Consider the following 22,611-nt stretch of genomic DNA (forward strand, 5'->3'; position numbering starts at 1 on the left):
ACCTTAATATATTCCTAATATAGGACACAATTGAGAATTCTACGTACATAAAAGAAAAAGGAAAGGACACGATTATAGAAAGACAGGTGGAAAGTCTATCAATTAGGGTGTCCTTAGAAATACTGCAACTTTATAACGAAATTAATTGTGCATGGCTGGATGAAACGGCTTGTGAGTTTTAAGTGCATGAAATGCCTATATAAGTATATAACAAGAGTGTTTTGGAGATGAGACACAGCCTCTTAACCATGGAGGTCTTGAGGACTTACCTCCTCTCTTCATTCATATTTTGCTTGCTCTCTCTTGCTGCTGGTCGATATGAGATAAGAAGGCTTGTTCCTTCAGGTCCTGATCCAGTGGAGCCTCCTGAAACACCATCAACTTCATTTACCAAAACCCAGTTTGGGATGAAGAGGCTTGTTCCTTCAGGTCCTGATCCAGTGGAGCCTCCTGAAACACCATCCACTTCATTTACCAAAACCCAGTTTGGGATGAAGAGGCTTGTTCCTTCAGGTCCTAATCCAGTGGAGCCTCCTGAAACACCATCCACTTCATTTACCAAAACCCATTTTGGGGTGAAGAGGCTCGTTCCTTCAGGTCCTAATCCAGTGGAGCCTCCTGAAACACCATCCACTTCATTTACCAAAACCCATTTTGGGGTGAAGAGGCTTGTTCCTTCAGGTCCTAATCCAGTGGAGCCTCCTGAAACACCATCCACTTCATTTACCAAAACCTATTTTGGGGTGAAGAGGCTTGTTCCTTCAGGTCCTGATCCAGTGGAGCCTCCTGAAACACCATCAACTTCATTTACCAAAACCCATTTTGGGGTGAAGAGGCTTGTTCCTTCAGGTCCTAATCCAGTGGAGCCTCCTGAAACACCATCCACTTCATTTACCAAAACCTATTTTGGGGTGAAGAGGCTTGTTCCTTCAGGTCCTAATCCAGTGGAGCCTCCTGAAACACCATCCACTTCAATTACCAAAACCCATTTTGGGGTGAAGAGGCTTGTTCCTTCAGGTCCTGATCCAGTGGAGCCTCCTGAAACACCATCCACTTCATTTACCAAAACCCATTTTGGGGTGAAGAGGCTTGTTCCTTCAGGTCCTGATCCAGTGGAGCCTCCTGAAACACCAAGCTCGATTGCACAAGAAGAAGCTCCTCCAAGTTGGTGACCATAGAAAGGCAGGCAGTAAGGTGCCACATCTCAGAATTAAATGACACTCTATATTTCATGGGAGATCCTGGCCCTCTTCTTTGTTCTTTGTAGCTGTGTTATCGTTGTGTCCATTATATCAATAGGCTAGAGGAGTAAGCATCCTAAATAATTGAGAGGTCATCATGTAAACTCATGTGGATCTCTCTATGTTTCTTTCAAAATAAGATATGTTTGGATCGGTGTGTTTGATAATTGTTTTTTAGGACAAAAATAAATAAAAAGCCATGTTTGATTAACACAAAATTGGTATTTTGTACGAATATTATTTAGTTATTTTCACGTTTGACAATGACACTTGAGATTTTTTATCTTTCAAATATTAAAAGGGTTGTTGTTCACGAGTGCATGTATCTGCCCGCAAGATATCATCCATCTTTCTTATGGAATCCAAAGGCTTGCTCCTTCAGGACTTGGTCCTTTTCTATAGATCACGGGTTCAAAAAAAATAGTTGTAATTAGCATCCTAAATAAATGAGTGTTCATGTTAACAACTACCACATTGATGAGGGAATAATATTTAGGGGGTGTTTGGTACGGGAATGAAAATGAATATTTTGTTTTCATTCCTATTTTTTAGTGAATAGAAATAAATTTAATGATTTCATTTCTAACATTTGGATGAAGTTAAGAATGTAAGATTGGAATGATTATTTATTTCCATTCCAATGTTTGATAATAATAGGAATGAAAATGAAAAAGAAATAAATTTATAATAATATCATTTCATATAATTTAAAATAATTTTTTATTTTTATTTTTATTTTTAAAAAATAAAATTTGAGAGTTTTTTGTTATTAAATAATAAGACTAAAAATATATATGTACTCAATAAATAATAAATTAACCATAAAAAATCATATAACCCTAATGTACAAATATTCAATCATTATTTTTATTAAAAATTTGAATAATTTGTCATGCTTAAATAGTTATAAAATTATATTTTACCAAACAAAAAAGAAAAAAAATATATTTATTATAATATTTAAATTCTCAAAGCTAGCAAATGTTTTTCCTATATCCAAAAGAGGAAATAAAAGAATTTAAATTTCATTCTAATTTTCAACAAGTATCATATGAAATTTTTTTTCTAAATGTCATGGAAGGTTTGATTAATTCAGTTTGGGAGAATCAGTTGTTGTATAGAAGTGGATGATGAATGAGTCTCTACTTTACAAAGAAGATAAGCATCGGGCTTAAAGAATGAGATAAGAGAGTAAAATAGTAAATTTAGGTTATTTTATATTATCAAATGAGTTTGATTAATCAGAATATCACCTACTTTTGATGAATTCAAATCTGACTTTTAAGTTGAATTTAATTTCTGCCTGAATAATTTTTTATTCCACTTCTGCCTTCTTAACATTTATACAAACATAGAAATAAGGGAGAAAATGAATGAGATGTCTATTCTCACTCCCTCTTCTAGTGTACCAAATACCCCCTAGAGGCTTTCTGACATGTAATGTTCGATTTTTTTAAAAATTATCATGCTTAATAAGTGTTTTCGAAAATAATTATGAAAAATAGTTTTTTAATACTTTGTAAAATAAAATTTATTGGGACTTGAAATGTTTTTAACATATTTTTTTAGTTTTTTAAATATATTTGAAAAATAATTATTACTTATAATGGTTTATTTTTAATCATTCTTCATGTATACAAGATATTTTTTAAAATTAATCTTGAAAATAACTTAAAATAATTAAAAGATATATTTAAAAACACTATTTTTTTTGTTTTTAAAAATATTTTTTATTGTTATACATATATATATATATATATATATATATAGAAAATTATTTGTTGTACTAAATTTTTTTCTCAATTCTTCCCATCCTTGTTCAACACTCCAAGAAAATTTACTTTCAATGATAAAATATTGCCCTTGAAATTTTGAATTCCGTCTCCAAAAACATACATTTCCGATCGATCATATCTCAAATATATATATATTATTAATTCAATAAATTTTTAAGATAATCTATAAAAAAAATCTTTGTAATTTCATATAGGATCCACTAACTAAATAAATTAATAATTTTTTATTATGCAACTAAATTCAAATGATATGTCTAGGATGTTGCTTGTTTCTTTGGAATCCTCTAAGATTTCTACATCAAACAAATGAAATATTTTCCTATTTTTATTTTGGGAAAAAACATTCTTAGAGAAAATGTCATTATGAAAAAAAGGTAATATCTCTTGAGAAAAATCTAAAATTTATATCTAAAAGTAAGCATAAATGTGCCAATGAAAATGTGGAATGGGAGATTTCCATGCTGGAAATGACAATTTAAGAAGAATATTTGACTAGAAATAGAAAAAAAAATGAAATTATGGGAGAGAATCTAAAAGGGTTGTGGTTTTCAATGTAAGAATGTCAATTGAAAAAAAAAAGGTCATTATGATTCTTGTGGGTATGGAATCCAAAGGCTTATTCTTTCGAAAATTAAAATATTAAAAGTTGTAGAAACATTGAGATTGGAAATTTACAAAAATATTGAGAAATAAACATTGATATTCGAATTTTTAAAATTCTAATAAGGACGAAAATTGATTTTAAAAAAAAACCCTTATATAAGTATTGAAAAACCTTTTAAAATAATTAAATAAAAATAATAAATATATTAAAATTGCTTTATTGATGAAAACAATCTACCCACACATTCAGAGGGGTCTAGAGAGAACGTGAACTCACCAATACTATTATGGGAGTCTTGCTAATTCGTGTTTTGTATTCTTATTCAATGTATCAATAAAATACAAGTTGGGATTGGTGTTCTATAATTGGGTGTGTGCTTGTGTGGGTTTCTTGATTCAATCTATGTGCGTTTTGGAAGGTTGACTTAGAGGAGTGTCTAAGCAGCTCTCATGTGAAAAATTATATAAGAGTTTTGCGCCTATGACAGTAGTTATTCTGATAACGGTTTACTAACTTGAAAATACATTTAGAGTTCGTTTGATAGTGATTTTAAAAAATATTTTTAATATTTCTAATACTTAAAATTTTTTATCATTCAAATATTAAAAATAATAAAAACGCTTTCTAAAATCACTCCCAAACGGGTTCTTAATACCAAAGTGATGGTCCACCTAATTTGGATGTATTAAAAGTCGTAAAAAATGATAATATTTATTATTTATAAATATTTATATTTTATTTACAATTTTATGTTTTTGTTGTATATAAACTTGGTAGGTTTCAAACCCCATTAGGGATGACAGCTCTATAGAACTGGGTTTTAAAAGCCACCTATCACTGTTTCAGATGCGATACTGTAATGGCAGCAAAAGACAAGTGGGTAAAAATTAATTGCCATTAATTTCAAATGAGGTAATCAATCATTATACAGTCACCCACATCACAAACTAGAGGGGCACAAAAATGGGATGCATACAGAGATCAAGCAACCAACAGAATGAGAAGAAATCAGCTTTACTCAGAGGGAAACCCCTCTGGGAACCCAAATATGAATCAACAAAAAGACAATCTAGTTGCTCCTTTCTGATCCAACAAGCAAATCTTTTTCCTTGAGCCTTGAATCTAGTTTGCAGAAAAGCCTTGCCTATTCAGATATTAATATCTGCCCGCTTTGATCTTGAGTTGCTGCTATTTGGAGATTCAGTTCGTGTGAATCTTGGGAGGTTGTAGTTGTCAGAAATGGAGACTGGCTGCTGAGGACGTTGAGCGGATGGAGGCATATAATTCCGAGCTGGGAGTGGGGGAAGAATGTTGTACTTGTAAGGGTCGCCGCTTAAACTGCAGATAATGACACAGGCTGGTACCATCAGAATCCATCTAGTAATAGTAAAATGGACAAGCATAAAAGTTCATAATACATCATAAATAAATGAAGTGTCATTAGATATTGCCAAGCCTATCATGTCATTTTGCCTTTTGCCCCTCTTGATATGTTCTTCATTACCAGTAGGTATAAGAAAAGAACAAAAGAGGAAGGGAGGGACCTCCTCCCAGCAAATTCTAAGCTTTGTCCATGGGTGATCCTTGGACCAGCTGAGAAACTATTCCTAGAAAGACAAAAAAAAAAAAATGTTGCTCTCCACAGATTTGATTGTATGCATTGGCAACTGTTGCCTTGACTGCCATGCATTATGGGATAAAAAGACCGTCATCCTTTCCAAACATGCCTTCATGGCAATCACAGGCAATTAATAGCTATAAATGATGCTACATGCAGAAAGGTCTATAAACAAGACGAACAGAAACATTGATCGCCCACTCCAGCCAACTTTCATTCTCACTAGTTGGTTTTACCACTTCAGACTGAATTGCCAACTTTGCCTCCATCCAACAGCGTCAGCAGTGAAGTTTCTGTTGTTCAGACCGCTTTCCCAAGTCCAACACTATCCAGGGGATGTGGGTTTGCCACTACAACACTCCACAATCTCCAGTTGCATGCCTGTAACAAATCTAAATCTGAATAAGTTTCAAGCTAAAGCAAAAGAATGATGGGAATCAGACTTGCTCAGACCTGCAGTTTCTCAAGATATGTCATCCTTTCTTTCCAAAATGATACCCAGGAATCTCCGCCCTTAAATTAGCCATAACTAATAGAAGCTAAAAGTAAACACTGAAAAGGGGCTCCCTGCATCACCTCGGCATTTCTAAATCTACTCCAAGTACAAATAAATAGAACTCAATCCAGAAAGTAGCAGAGTGAATTTGCCAACATCCCTCAAGCAAATGAGAACCACTTGAAGCATCTCATGGAGTGCTCAAAACAGCACCTTCTTGCTATCTATTGTAAGAAAGAATCACAAAATAAAGTGGAAAAGTGCTCCAGTAAGTGAAGTCAATAGCAAAAACATAGAAAGAATCTGACTTTCCTTCTCAACATCTAGAGGGATTAAACTGGATTGTTTCATATTCCCCTTTTTCCAATTCTAGTCTGTAGAAATCGTTGAAACGACAAACGATGTGTTGTCTCCATAAGTTCTCCACAAATATGTGTTGTCTTCATGCCCTTAACCTTTAAAATTTCTAAGCTAAAAAGACCACTTAACCAGCCAAAAGCATCATGCAACCTTTGAATTTCCCTGCTTAAAGAGAATCGAAAGTGGCCTGTATAAATGTAGTATCTGCACTGTAATTCGAAGCCAACAAGAAGCCACAAGTCCCAATCCAACCACAAGAACACGAAAAAAAAAAAAAAAAACTCCTCATAGAACTGTTCCAAAATAATAAAAAATTCAGAAAGCTGGAACAATAACATTTTTGAGCTTCACAATAATATGGTGATAAATAAATAACACCAAAGCCACCATCACCAACAAAAACAACAACTGGTTCTAGGATATGATGTATGAGAAAGTTTAGAACTGCTGAGCTCGATTTCAAACTTTTTCCCAACTCCCCCCACACTTTTACAGCCTACAAGATGCATGCAGAGTGAATCTAGCTCCTTGAGAAATGGATGTAGACTTGTTTCTACATCAACTCCGAAATTCCCATTTCCCAGACAATTTTTTTACTGCCTTCCATATCTGCTCAAAAGCATATTTTTAGGAGGTCGCACCAGTTCACAAAACATCTGCTTGGAAAAAAAAAAAAAAAGAGTTGCTCTTTCTATAACCCCTTTCTTTTTTTTCTTTTTTTTTTTCATTATGCTTGTGACTTAAACATTTGAAGCACATCAAATCCAAAATCTTCCAAAAATGTGATGAGAAGAATACTATTTAAAATCGCCAGTCAAATAAATGGGTATATTGAATAAACCATCAACCAGACCCTAAAAAAGGTATAAAAGGATAGTTCTCCAAGCTTTCCCACTCTTTTCCACACAGTTCCTGGGCCAAGTCAATAGCATTTCTCTCGCTGTTTTAGGAATCACCTAAGATCCCTCAAATATAGAGAACAAAACCTACAAACTCTTTACTTTCCCATAATGGATAAGAGGATGATTAGCTAATTCCTCTTCACTTTTGCTTAGGCAATGATATATTGCTAGTGACCACCCTCTTCTTTTGAGTTGATCCAAGGTCAAAACTGTACCCCATGCCTTTTTCCCAAACAACAAATCACATCCTTGTGGAGCCCCGGGAACCTCACACTTCCATTATAGGGAACTAGTTTTTCTTTTGCATTAGGGCTCAATATATTCCCTTTTTGTTTTTATCAAAACCTTATTAGTTCTAGAAGGATTCTCTTCTAGTACCTTTAATTTCATTCCATTGCAGTTATTTCTGTTCTTTTTTTCCAAAAAATAAAAAACATATTGAATACTCTGAAACTAAATAAACATCATATAACAGCATTAAATATTATATAAAAGAAGTTTAGTTCAGCATTACCTTGTATTCATGTGGAAGACATCATCATCACTCAAATTATTACTTGAGTGGGGGGCAGGTCCTTCAAATGGTGAACTAGACCAGGGGTTTGGTGCAGGTAATTCATTTGAAAAATATCTTCTCCTGATCAACTGGAAAACAAAAACCAAAAAAGTTGAACTAATTATTGCTCCATATGCAAATAATCCCTCATGACAGGCAATACCAAACACTCACCATTAAAAAGAACTTCTTCACAGCTTCCTTGTCAAATCTTGCTTCTTTGGCAGCCTTCAGAAATCAAAAAGATGAAAATTTTAAATATGTTTCCAACTGATAAAGAAACAAGAAAATAAAAAATAGCCAATTCACCTATCATACAAGTATTTTTAACAAAAAAGTACTATGTTGAATTTCACATTATCCAGCTAACTTAGAACACCATTTGCCACACGACACTCCACTTCATTGATAGAAGTGTCCAAAAACCAGTTAAGTTTAATACTCACCTGGTTATGTCAAGCTCTCTTCCAATTTGCAACCTCAACAAGAAATTTTAGAAATAAAAAATAAAATTTTAAAAAATAGAATAATATACAATCACCTAATGGTTCAATACATGTATTGACATTTTTGTCATACATATCTATACTTCCATTATCTTGTCCCACTGATAGTTTATATTACCCTTTGAAATCATTTGGCTTTCAGACTCCAATTGTTGAGATAAGCCTTTATTGAGTTGCATGCAAATCAATTCACTGAAATTTCACTGTTCTGCTGATAAAATTTGAAATTCTGACAGTAACATTTCAATGTTTTAAAATTCTCAGTTTCTGGCAACAGAGAAAATATTGGACCATCATAGTAGCTCATTTTGACAGTTCATGTTCTAACTTCTGTTTTAAAAAGAAAAAGAAAAAGTAACAGTTCATTCCCAAGGGAGAATAAATTAGAATTAAGTTGCCTATAATTACTTAAATCATAAAAATGATTTGTAAAGACTGCTTAAATGGTGTCTCAATGGTTATTGGATGCCAATATTCTACTTGCAAGCCACAAGTGCAAGTTAGAAGTTCTTATAGAAGTCCTGACACACAAACAAGGATTTCCCCTTTTCCTTCTGAGAAGAATATTTTCTTGTCTAATTTACTGGTGTACTATAAGATAAGATGGTCTTAAAGATAATATATGAATGACAGATAGAAAATTAGTGAATCATAATATACTTGCCAATTAGGATATATGCCCTGTAAAAGTGTCATATTCTCTGTTTTTATAATTTGCTATACTACAAGTTCTCTTTTCTATTAATACATCACTTAGGCTTTTAGCATTCTTTTAGATTTCACTTTGAGCAGTACTTCACAAATTTCCATACATTGGTTTCTTCAACAACATTGCCGGAGTCAATATGAACACTGAAACTCCCATGGACCCATATCTCTGGGACTTATTTACATTTGGGTCAATACATTTGAAATTCAGGAGAGAGCAAAACTTTACAGAATTTGATGCTCATAATGCATGAACATGAAGTTCAAGTATGGCTGCTGGGCAATGAAATTAATTTTCATTCTCATAAGAAACTATACTTTTATTATATTAATAAGCATGCATTCATAAAAGAGGAAGAAAGATGAGAGAATCTTCAAAAAAAAAAAAGAAAAAAAAAATGTGCGGTGTATAAAGTGTAAACCAAAAACATTGCAGTGGGAATTTTTTAGCTTCCCATCCCTGAGATAAAATACCAAAACTCAGGGGGCATAAGAAGTCCAACAAAATCAACTAGGTAACCATTCAACCAGAAAGATTTACCTAGTTATATTTGTAGGTCCCTTGTGTATTTACACTAAGACTTAATCCAAAATCAAGCATGAATCCAGGTACATATGTCCTTGTGTAAGCACATATAACAATGGATGCACACATGTACAAGATCCATTGAAATTGATGTCTTGCAATCTCACACATGTTTGATATTAAAAGGTGCTGTGATTACTTAGGAAAGGACATATTTGATGGCAAGACATGTGGAGAAATTTGAAACCATTTGCCATCAACAAAAATACTAGTTATTGGCTTGGGTCCCTGCAATTTTGTAGAATGTTCTTCATAAACCAGATTCATGCAAATTAATTTTCATCAAAGCTTGATCAACATATCCTATGTCCTGGAACTGTATAAATTACATATCAACATCTGTTTGAATAGTGAAATGTTTTTCCTATGATGACTTAAAAAAATGAAACAAGAAAACTTCTCAGACACATAATTCTAATGCAGTCACACTAAAGTGAGAATTCTTACAGCAATAAGGCCCCCACTTCCTGGAAAACTCTCTGTCAGAGGTAGTTCCTCACTAGATGGAAGCAAACCCTGCTTCTCAACCCACTGACGAGCAACATCAACAAGATTGCCACTGCTTCCTCTTTGGCCCTCCTTTGTCGCAATATCTACTTTGTTACCAATAACAATGAATGGGACAGGAAGGCCACAAGGACCAGCAGATCCTAGAGGAGCTGAGAATGTACCATTTCCTGCAATTTCAGAAGCCCACTTTTGCAAGCTTGTTTTTGTCCTTTTTTGGGAGAGATCATGGACAAAAATGATACCTGCACATAAATTTCAAGCAAAAAGGATCTAAAAGAACTGATTTTTACTGTATAGATATTTATAAGTGGTTGATTGGTTTGAATTGGAAAAATTATTAAACTGGAAAGAAACCTAAGCTCTGCAAGCATTCCCCTCCTTTTTTTTCCTTTCAATATTTTTAGCTCATCAAGAAAAACGAACTTATATCATGTTACATAATTTTAAGCATCAAGATCCATACTGCATATTCTTTCGTTTTAGAAATGGTTGTGTTGAAAACTTGTATTCATGCTTAACATTTACATCTAGGTCAGTGTCCTCACAAAATGTTAAATTCATAAAGTGGGAAACATCTCCCAAGGAATTGAGCTTCAAAGTGGGATTTATAATGCTTTGAAAGCATTTCAGGCACATTCGTGACAGATGTTAATCATTCTTGCATTCTCAGCAACCATAATTCCTAAAATTTGGAAACATGCGTCCCATCTTTTATTACCTGTGCTACCCAAGTCATAAGTAAGCTTCCTGTATAGTTTCATTTCTGTAGTGCAGGTCACATTATTTCTAATTTTCTAGTTCCTGGTTTTGACGTATTATATTAGACATTTGTTACATGGTTCTTGTAACAAATCTTCTTTACTAATAATGAAAATATTGACTACTGCAAATAGAAACAGAAGCAAGCTAGATATCACACAGCTGCTACTGTGTGATAGGTGTAGCAAAAGGCCACACTAAATCCAAGAGCCTAACAAGCAAAAAGAGGATCTGCATTTTTTTATATAGAAAACTTTTTTTTTTTTTTTGATAGGTAAAGAGAAATATAATAAACAGAAAGAGGAAACACCAAACTAGTGCCCTCTAGGTATACAGGGAGTATACAAAAGCAGCCCATAGACTCAAAACCTAGGAAGGGGAAAGAAACACCAACCCCTACCCTTACTTAGAGCCTAGCCACTCAAAAAAGCTAACAAGAGAACAAGGGCTCAAAACTATAAACACCCTAACCCAAGACCAAAGATTACATACAAAAGAATGTTTCAGCCTTTGGAGTGAAAGCACCTCATTCCCAAAAGCCAACAAATTTCTTTCCTTCCATACTGACCAAAATATACATAAAGTTTGCCACGCCTTTTTACGAGTTTTCCCCACAAATGCTCCATGCCATCCAAGGAGAGTTTCCTTAACTGAACCAAGAGAACCCAAGCCACACCAAAGAGGGAGAAAAGAAGATTCCACAATGTCCGCGTCTTAACACAATGAAGTAAAAGGTGATCCACCGTTTTTGCTTCAGAAAGGCAAAGAAAACACCTATTTGGCAAAGAGTACCCGCTCCTTTGGAGTTGCTCCAAAGTTAAGATTTTGCCCCAGGAAGCTTCCCAAGCGAAGAAAGCTACCTTAGGAGGCATATACGCTCTCCAAATATTATCATAAGGGAACAAAGCAGAACCTTCGGGCTCCAGAATAGAATAGTGTGACTTGACTGAGAAAACTCCACTTCTAGATTTTGTCCACACCACTTTATCCTCATCCTCCCTTGCACCCTAAAGGCTTGGATTTTTAAATCCTTCACAGAAAGACAACAGAACTGTACAAATGCACGCTCCATTTTACTTTTCTATGCTTGTGATAGTATACAAACTCAAGAAAAAAAAAATGGCACAACCCATGACAGACAAACCTTCCAAAAATTAGCTTATAATGAAAAGGATAATATGAGATGTAAAATATATGTTATTAACATATCCAGCATCTGACTCATGAACAGTGCAGCGATCTGTTAAATTATATCAGAACCCAAAGTTCCAAGAATGGGGTGAGCAAGATTGGCCTAATACAAGAGAGATAGAAAAATCTCAAACCCTTGAGATAAAACAGAAACAGGGACATTTAAAGCAAAGGTTTTGGCCCCCTCCCCAAAGCTCCTCCTGAAGTTGGATCTTCAACATATCACCAACAGGACAACAAACAAATGAGTGAATCAGAAATATAGGAGAATAAGATAGCTTTTCAGGGACAAGGTTCTGACTACCCAACAACAAAGTTGGCCTCTCATTTATTTGAGTGCGGAAAATAGATGCTTCTAATGATGGATTTCATAATGACCCACTCTCCAGAAGAAACATCTAAAGCCACCTTCCCACTAGAGTTCCATTTCTCAAGGAGACCCCTCCAAGACCAAAACCCTCCTTCACACTTAGGCTTACAGATCTAACTTCAATCTATATAAGGTGATCTCTTATCTTCCTGAAAATCAAATCAAAGAAAATTTTGCTAAATCTCTCTATCCTAAATGCAATATCATTTTTTATCTTGAAAAATAGAAGGTAGTATGTGGGGATATAGGCAAGACAAGAGCAAACAAAAAGCAATGCCCTTCCTAAAAACTATCACCACCACAAGGCAAGTCTACAACTAAGTTCCTTACTAATCCCCGATACTTGATAAGGTACTGTTGTCTATGCTGACCTTAGGGCCTAACGCTAGCTTGAAGACTTATTTCCCAAATGAGTTTAAATGTTAGAGGCCATGTTTATTTTAGTCCTCAAAAGAAGATGGCGTCATCTCAAAAATGAATGTTGGGCACCCTAATGCAATTCCTCCCTACCTCAAAGTCCTTAATGAGACCATGAACTGAAATAAATATGGCCTCCCTACCCTAATGCTCTCATCATCATTCCACTCAGAACCAATGATTTAGAAACCTGATTGGAGTGACCGATTCAACTGATCACACTGTCAACCAGCACCCTCACCCGGTTTGGGCCACTTTTGAGACATTTGGGAGTTGAACAGGGCTTGAATTGTGTGAACCAGCGGTTGGACCATTGACCAATGTGAACCAGTCAATTTTGGAAGGATCATTCCCTCCACATCCTTTGATTTATTTATTTATTTATTTATTTTTAAGCTTTAATTATCCAAAATGATGCTGTTTTGAAGGATTTCAATAAAACAATGCTGTTGCAGCCAGCCTTGTGTTCTATGCTCCAAATCCCCAAAATCCCAATATTTGCACAAGAACCCTAATGCTTTACCATTTGCTCTTTGGAAACTTGGAAGATCAATAAACTCTCTCTGCTCATAGCAACGAACTCGTTGCAGTTTGCTCTATTCTCCAAGTTCTGCTTTCACATTTTTTTCAAGTTGAGATTTTGGTTGAGCCAGAATCACGGAGTTTCATCGAGTAGAATGAGAAAAAAATCTTTTACAGTGACATTCACCATCACCTAATGACATCAGACACTAAAATTTTCAATCACATAGAATGCTTTGACAGCAAGCATGTGGTCAGAAGTCCAACTGCGCAGTTGGACGTAGAACTAGGATGCAAAGGATAGTTGTTCACTCATTCAAAAATAGAGGGAGCGGAAATTGAAAAATAAAAATAAAAATTGTTGCTGGTTCTAGTGTTAAATGATGTTCTCTAAGAAAGAAAACATGGAAAAACCAAGAACATGGGTATATTTTCTTTTTCAATGTACAATATTATTGACAATATGTATATTTAATGGACTGCTGAAAGATTTAAGAAGTCATGAATCAAGAGGGCATATGACATATATGAGTTTCTAAGTATTTCCATTGATTTGGTCAAAAATCAAGAAAGCAAAATTTGTTCAACTTCTGTGCACCACCAAATGGGACTCCTTTTAATTAATTATAACAAGAATCATAATAACTATATGATAACTATAGATAATAGGAAACACTTTTGCAACAGATTAATATATAATTTAGTTTTGTAGATATAATCACATTTGTGGAGACAAACCATGACTATATTTTTGCATCAGCATTCAAGTTCCAAGTTCCCCACTACTGTTGTTCTATCTCTTTGGGATTGATATGAGTTAGGATCTTGAGATTTTAAAAGTAAAAATATAAGATATTAGAAAGCAAATTACTGCAGGGTGGAATTTTCTTGATTTCAAAATTGAAGGAACATTAAAATGCCCAATGTGTTTAGCACTTCGCTTCAAGATTATTAGGGAAAATTTTGTGAAATAACCCAACAAACAGAGATGTTGTCAAAATTTCACTAGAATTTATCATTTTAATTTCTTATAATAATTTTCAATTTCAATAATTCATCAATTATATACTTATGATGTCATAATGATGTCATTATTCAACAGCAGTTTAACTACCTGTTTGACCATTAAACCGTGACCTAGCAACTTTTTCGATTTAATAACCAATTCGATTACAAAAACATAGCTTGAAACATCCACCATAATTATAAACTCCAAAGTAGAAAGAGGACCTTAACTAAGACTTGGAGCAACCTCAACCCAACCCCTCAGTATAAACAACAAAAAATGACAAATAAATACAAAACATCTACCAATAAGAAGTAGAGCAAAAAGAGTAAATAGAACAATCTTCAAAAACAAAATTTGCTAAGAGAATCTAAGGTCCTTATTCCCATAACCATCAAGTCAATGAGGACAATGTGTGACTCAAGACCAAGAACTTTTTGTACATCAAGAACTCTATCCACATGACAATAAACTTCTTCTACATCCATAACTCTATCTACATTCTTATACTTTTTCTCCTACATTAAAATCCAATGCAATGTTATTTATCAATAAAATATGAAATTAAGAATGGAAATAAAGGCTTACCATTGATTTGTGAATAGAAAAGAGACCGACAATCTTTGTATCGCTCATGTCCTGAAACATCCCAAAGTTCAACAAAGAAATCCCTCTCTGTATTGCCTTTATTGCTGTTGGAAGAGCTACTAGAACTTCCATATGTGAGATGCTGGATAAGGCTATGGTAAAGTTAGTGAAGAGTTTATGCTATAGCCACTACTCCAAATTGCCTCTGAGAAATAAACAAATAAATAAAGATAAACAGAAGAGGAAAAAAAAAAAAAAAAAGAGAGACCATAAACCCTCACCTTTATACCAACCATACACCCAATTGTTTGAGGAGGCCGGGAAATTGAAGAACCTTTAATGATCAAATGGACAAGTGAAGTTTTTCCCACACCTACCAACAGTTTGAAGTTTCAAGGTGCAATTAGTCAGAAGTCTAAGAGAGGCTTTACAATTGAAATTGAGTAAAGAGATATGTTGAAACATCATATAAAAACACTTTGCACTGGGGAAAATTAAGAAGAAAACTCAATCATGATTTATTCAGGTCATATTTGTGCTTATAGATCCTTCCTTTATGTGGATGCTTGAGAATGGATTAATGTTGTCATAGAAGCACTTAACCAATAATGAAGATATTCTAGTGATAATCTCGTCGATCTACTTTGAACCAAGACTCCCAGACTTTATGATGTTTGCAGAGAAGCTGAAAGCTTCAACTTTGGTGTGACTTGATAGATTAATCAATTAATCAAATAAATTCACAATTAAGTTATGTGTATGTAATTTAAGACAGTTCAAGTCAACATACAAATTACAAAAGGTTTTCAGCATATGGCAGCATTCCAAGTTAAGACTTAACTTCCCATTCAATTGTTTCTGTTGTAATAGAAAGTAGATTACATTATGTATCTTGTCTTAGAATTTGTTTGTAAGGGAACACAATCATCTTAACTGGTAGTGCCAATATTAAGATTAGTTTCATAAGCAATAAATCTTGAAAATTTGAAAATAAAAAACAACTTCTTGTCAGTCACAATTGTGCTTTTTAAAATATTATATGTATCCCAATTCTCAGAAAAATAGAAAGTAGATTACATTTGTATCTTCTCCTAGAATTTGTTTGTAAGGGGCACAATTGACTTAATTAGTAGTATCAACACTACAATAAGTTTCATACAAGTTTCTCATTTGGATACTTTAATTGTTTAACTCGATTAAAACATGTCAATCCCTTCATTGACTTTCTATTCACTCAGGTCTCCTTCAATCATTTAACTGTGATAAAATGGCTTAAATATTCATCATTTGGTAATACATCCAATAAACAACTAGACTTTAAGTTCCAGAATTGTGATTTCTAATTTTATCAAGACAGGGACCAAGCCTACATGCTGAGTTTCGCCTTTCTAGCATGTTTTCTGTGATAATTTCCAAACAGGTAATATTCTTTTCTTCCACCACAAAAATTAGTTACTAGCTCCTAAGAGAGATTAGGCCAGCAGAAGCAAAACATAACCTGGCCAATCAATCTAAAACTAAATATTTAAATGATTTTCTCACCAAAAACTTACAAGCATAAGGCTCCACAGGTCAAAAATAGGTCAGTGTAAGCCTTGCCTGGTCACCCATTCTACATCATTTTCGACAAGCAAACAGGGATTCATGAACTCAACCCCAAATAGTGGAAATATCCCAGTAGTTACAAATTTGATTCAGTAGAACCATGATTAGCAATACAAGAAAAAACAAAACAAGAAATAAGCAAATTCATGAGGGGTAGGACATTAGGGAATTGAGGACAATATATGAGAGATAAATACTCTAAAATAATTCCACCATCTGCACCAAATGCCAACCAAATGAACTAGTAACAAGAAATCATCATGGTTATAAGCAAGAGGAGTGCTACAAACTGGGTAGTTGTTCAATATTGCAGTGAATCTTTTCTGCCTAAAATACAGTTCAAAGCAATCTTCATACAAATTCAACATCATTATCTTGTCTTCCACATTTTGCATTTTCCGATTGGAATCAAGCACAATATCTTTAAAATACAATCACCAATCACCTCAGAACACAAACAAAACATGATAATCAAACTTGTCGAAACTAAACTAAACTAAAACTCAAATGTGAAACAGAAGAGTTCAAACAAGAATCACCTACCAGAGTCTCCCACAACAAGCACCCGAACCTGCCCAAAGGGCGGTCCACCGCCACTACGCTCTTCACTCTCTCTTTCACGTTCCCTCCAAAACATCTTTCTCCCAAAACCCTAACCCCAATTTGCCTTCTGATCAAAATAAAAAAGACCCACGAGTTTTGGACGATTCTAGATCAATTGGGCGCCCAAAAAAACCACTGTTTCAATGAAGAACAGCAAAAGGTCCAGATGGCTATTGCCAATTCCAGTTTATAATGCACAAAAAAGGCTAAGATTTGAGAAAAAATCGACAACCCAATTCAAGAAATCAATGAGGAAGACCATCGATCCTCTTCATAGCTGAACCCAGTTTTTGAAATCTCTGGTTTTTCCTCCCATTCCAAATTCTCAGGTAAATTTCGGTTCTCCTTCTCTCCCGGTATCTTTGCAGGTGGTGTTCCAAAAATACGTGTCATTTTTATATAGTCCATGCGATTTCAATTGGATTTAGTAATTGACCGCCTTAAATATTTATTTATTATAAAACAACCCAAAATACAAATTTAAAAAATTCTCAACGACTTTATATTGATTTTTTTTTTAATTTCCATTTTTATTAGATTTTTTAAAATAAATAAATAAACTAGGTTGTCTTAATAATAATAATAATAATAAAAGGTAAACATTTTCTTGGATTTTATTTTGGAATTTGAATTTACAACGTTGAACTTGACATGTACAAAAGTTGAATGACTCTAAATAAGAAAAAGAGACATAAAATCTCAACATAATTCTATTAACTTGATTTTGTAAAATATCAAAAGAATATTGCAAATCCTTTAACCAAAGGATTAACTTGTAAGGTAATAATAGAATCCTTGAAAGAAATGAAACTAAAAACTCATAAATTAGTTATTATAGTTGGCACACAATTGTCATAAATTAGTCGTCAACACATCCAGCCTTTGTGATCAGAAATCCCATGAAGAAGGTTCAATGGGTAATAGGTAATGATGAAAGTTACAGAATGATTAGGAGAAGCACTAATTTGAGGGGTATTCATTAGTTTCATTCCTATGGTTATAATGCTTAATTTTGTGATTGTATTTAGGAAGAGCATAGCTCTAAATGAGCAAAAATGCGGGATGTTGATCACAAATCATTGGAGGACTCACCTATACAGGGGTAATAGTGTGGTCACTACTATAGGAAGTTGGCTAATCCCTAAAAACACCTATGAAACAAGATACATGTACATGACTATGGGAAGTTGGCTAATCCTTAAAAAAACCTATGAAACAAGATACATGCACATGACCCAAAAGGCATAAAACTGGATAAAAACAGTTAACCACTTTTATTGTGTAGTAAAAGGAAATCTGAATTGAAGAACCTAGTTAGGATTTTATTCACTATGGTCTTTTAGATAGAAAGTTATTTACATTCAGTGTATGTTTAAATTCAAAAGGCACATACACATATTACATAGTAATTTTACTCATTTTATTACATTAAATTTTAATTTATGTGATGATTGTTATATTTAAATTAAATTTTATAATTATTATTGATGAAAATAGAGAAATTCAAAATTCTTTTTGCATGAATAGATTTAAGCAATGGAATTAAAAAAAATTAAATAAGTAAGTGAATATATCGTTATGTGTGGCTTAGGGGAATGGAAAATAATAATAAGAAAAAGAATTACATGATTTTATTGTTTTAGGTGATTTTTGGAAGTGTAAAATAATAATAATAATAATAATAATAATAGGTTTTGTATTTTTTTTTATTTTTTTTTTGTGTACAATGATGATTTGGAAATATAGGGAATATAGGGTTTATGTGTTTTGGAAGTATAGAGAAAGTGGCAATTAAAGGCAATGAAAGGAATGCAAAAAAAAAAAATGATGAATATGCAGGTTGTGCTATAGGCATGTTAAGGTAGGGAAAAAAAAAGGGAGAGATGACACGTGTGCACTTAATAATAATAATAATAATAATAATAATAATAATAATAAGAGGGGATGAAACCTTGTTTCATTTTATAGGTTTTTGTGTGTCAAAGGCAAGTGAGTAATGGGATTGTTGGATATTAAATTTGATAACAAATAAAATAATAATATTTAATTTTAAATTAATAAATAAGATCCTAGTAATAATAGTTATTTCTTTTATGTTATATTAGGTGAAGAGTAGATTTTTCAGAATTTTTTTTTCTTCCAAAGTTTGTGAGAACTTTCTTTGAGGTAAGGGAAATTAATACAAATTTTCTAAAAGAAAATAATTTTTTTATAAGTTATTTGAAATGTGTAAATGTTATTTTTGCTTTTAATGCGTGAATCAAATATATTTTTGCATGCAAAATATATTATAATATTTATTTTGTTTATAATGTAACACATGGAGATATTATGCTTTCATAAGTTTGAATAAATAAAACAAAGAATTTGACTTTGGTTTGTTTGACCCTTATCAATGGGATATGATAGTTGACTTTTACATTTTCGTGGTGGGGAATGTAATTGATTTGAACCTTAGTTTTTAGGAGTTTGGTTAAGGGTTACTAGTACTAGTGGTGTTTGGTTTCATCTACCTTAAAAGGAACAATTGAAGTTAGCCACCCATTTGTAGAGTTCCATTTAATTGGGCACTATTTATTATTTGATAACCAGAGTGAACAAAAATGAAATGTATTTGATTTGAAATGGATATGAAATGATTTTGATATATATAGAAATGTTTGGTTGAACATTTTAAATATATTAGCATGTTTAACTCAAAAGTTTTATAAAAATAAAATATGTTATATCTTCTATTTGTAAGTACAATTGGAAATATTTTATTCATGAAACTGTGTAATGTTCTTTATTAGGCATTGAGTTCATTTTTCTTTGTTGATAATTTTTTAGGTACCCTCAGTTTGGGCGAGGAGTGACAGTTAGGAGGGGAAATTGGCTTGTTAGGACATTTGTTAAAATCTGTTTATTTTGGACATTGCTTAGATGTTAAAATTTATTTCCCATTTGAATTATTTGTGTTTGGAGTTATTTGGACAATAACACTTAGGTTGATGTGTTAGTCTTTAAAATTGATATCTGGAAATTTTAGAAATTATTAGTTTTACTACTTTGAACAACAATTTGGTAATTGGTAATTTCCAATTACAAGATGAATGCGTGTGTTGTTTCCACTTTGAGTCTTTGGGGTTGTGGTGTGAAATGATCGTTATGCCCTTGAAGTGGGTTTTAGGGTGTGATAGAGTGGTATTAGAGCACTAGGTTATGATCTTGTTGGGAACTTGTTTTAGTTTACTTTGGGGATAAATGAGTGACACATTAGTTTAAGTTTTAGTTTTATCTTGTATAAACTCCTATTCTTCTTTATAAATCCAAATTGTCTAATTGGTTTCTTAGTGACTAATTTAGCTATACGTTATGCTTTATAGGAGATCATGCCAGCAAGAATACCAATATCTTCCCAAAATAGTCAAGCTAATGATAATGTACCTCATCCACTTGAGGGTTTGCCTCCTATGAATATAGAAGGGCTTTATAGGTATCTTGGAACTTTAGCTAGTCTAGTTGAGTATCAAGCTAGAGCTACTGAGACTAATGGTTAGGGATAATCCTCATCTTCTAGGGGTGACTCCTTTGATGACTTTAAGAAGTTGAGTTCTCCTTATTTTTCTAGTACTTTAGACCCAACAGAAGTGAAAACTTGGATTCTTAAGATAGATAAATTCTTTGATGTTATAGAAAGTTTGAGGATGGATTGAAGCCCTATTTTAAGAACAAGATATCTATTTTGAAGTTTAATGTCTATTCAAAAGTTGTAGATAAAGCCCTTATAGCGAAAAAGGATAATAAGAAGCTTCAGTAGTATAGAGAGAAAGAAAGGAAAAATAGTAGGAGTGATGGTGCCTATGATAACCAAACACTAAAAAGGTTTGTTTCAACTGAGAGTCAGAATAAAGGGAAAATAATGCAAAATTTAGATATGACTTGTTCTATTTGTGGAAAGAAACATTGGGGTAAGTCTTGCTATAAAGAGACTAAAGCTTGATTTGATTATGGGAAACATGGACATATGATTCGGGATTGTCCAAAGAATAAAAAGTCTATAACTGGGAAACCTAACGAGGAGAATAAAGAGGATAAATAGAAACCTAGAGTCCAAGGGCGGATGTCTGTTATGACTCATCGAGATGCTTAAGCCACTTCTGATGTGGTGACAGGTATTATCCGAATCCACACTTTATTCACTAGTTCCCTAATTGATCCAGGCTCGACACACTCTTTTATTTTGGTATCTTTTGCTGGTTTGTTAGGTATGCTTGTTGCTAGTATGCACTTTGATTTGATTATTGCTACACCTATAGGAGATTCTGTTGTGACTAGTAAAATGCTTAGAGATTATCTTGTGATAATTGGTTATAGGGAAATGCTAGTTAACTTAGTACTCCTTGACCTTTAGGATTTTGATGTAATTTTAGGAATGGATTGGTTAGCTTCTTATCATGCCTTTATTGATTGTTTTGGGAAAAGAGTGACATTTAGCATTCCTGGTCAGCCTGAGTTTAGTTTTAAGGAGAAACATGTGGATAGACCACTGTGTATGATTTCATCTTTATGAGCTAGTTCCTTGCTTAGGAAATGTTGTCAAGGCTTTTTAGCTTATGTGGTGAGTGATGAAATGATTTAAAGTTGGAGAACATACCCATTATAAGGGATTTCCTAGTGTCTTTCCAAATGATTTGCTTGGCTTGCCATTAGAGAGGGAGGTGGAGTTTACCTTTGGTTTGGTACTAAGAACAACTCTTATTTCTAAGACTCCATACAGGATGCCACCTGTGGAGTTTAAGGAGTTAAAGGCTCAACTTCAGGAGTTGTTAGATAAGGGTTTTATTAGGCCTAGTATTTCAGCTTGGGGAGCTCTTGTTTTATTTTTGAAGAAGAAAGATGGATCAATGAGACCCTGTATTGATTATAGGGAGTTGAATAAGGTGATAGTGAGGAATAAATATCATCTTCCTTGGATTGAATATTTGTTTGATCAATTTCAAGGTGTGTGTGTGTTCTCTAAGATCAATCTTTGGTGTGGATATCATCAATTGAGGATGTACCCAATACTACTTTTTGAACTCGATATGGGCACTATGAGTTTTTGGCTATGCCTTTTGGTTTGACTAATGTACCTGCTATCTTTATGGATTTAATGAATAGGGTATCCAAACCTTATTTAGGTCAGTTTTCAAGGTTTTTATAAATGACATTTTGGTGTCTCAAGGAGTGGAAAAGAGCATAAGTGTCATTTGAGTATTGTATTGCAGACCCTAAGAGATAAGCAATTGTATGCTAAATTGAAGAAGCGTGAGTTTTGGTTAGATAGAGTATATTTTCTTGGGCATGTGGTAACTAAGGATGACATCTCAGTTGACTTTGAAAAGTAGATGCTGTAGAAAATTGGAGAAAACCTAGTACTATGATTGAGATCCAAAGTTCCTTGGGACTTGTTGGTTACTATAAGTGGTTTATTGAGGGGTTCTCTAAGATCACCCTACCTTTGACTAAGTTGACACAGAAAGGGGTTAATTTTGAGTGGTCTAATGATTACAATCATAGCTTCCAAAAGTTAAAAATAAATTAGTGACAACCCCTATTTTGACTATCCTTTTAGGTTCAGGAGGATTTATGGTGTATAGTGATGCCTCTCATCAGGGTTTGGGTTGTGTCCTTATGCAGCATGGG

At 33.5% G+C, this 22,611-nt stretch overlaps 2 protein-coding genes across 2 annotated transcripts; one reads left to right on the top strand and one right to left on the bottom strand.

Moving 5' to 3' along the window:
- The first annotated feature begins 248 nt into the window (after positions 1–248).
- On the top strand, positions 249–1,172 carry LOC104877953 (uncharacterized). Its single transcript, XM_010647527.1, has one exon. It carries the CDS (start codon positions 249–251, stop codon positions 1,170–1,172), a length of 924 nt encoding a protein of 307 aa, XP_010645829.1.
- A 3,346-nt stretch (positions 1,173–4,518) lies between these two features.
- On the bottom strand, positions 4,519–17,360 carry LOC100247674 (small GTPase LIP1). Its single transcript, XM_002264537.4, has 7 exons — positions 16,885–17,360; positions 15,018–15,109; positions 14,737–14,878; positions 9,821–10,125; positions 7,748–7,801; positions 7,532–7,662; positions 4,519–4,979 (listed from the first exon to the last, which is right to left on the bottom strand). The coding sequence occupies exons 1-7, from the start codon at positions 16,976–16,978 to the stop codon at positions 4,790–4,792; spliced, it is 1,008 nt and encodes a 335-aa protein (XP_002264573.1). The 5' UTR covers positions 16,979–17,360; the 3' UTR covers positions 4,519–4,789.
- Between the last annotated feature and the right edge of the window lie 5,251 nt (positions 17,361–22,611).

This window comes from Vitis vinifera, chromosome 18 (assembly GCF_030704535.1).
Source record: "Vitis vinifera cultivar Pinot Noir 40024 chromosome 18, ASM3070453v1".
Taxonomy (NCBI): domain Eukaryota; kingdom Viridiplantae; phylum Streptophyta; class Magnoliopsida; order Vitales; family Vitaceae; genus Vitis; species Vitis vinifera.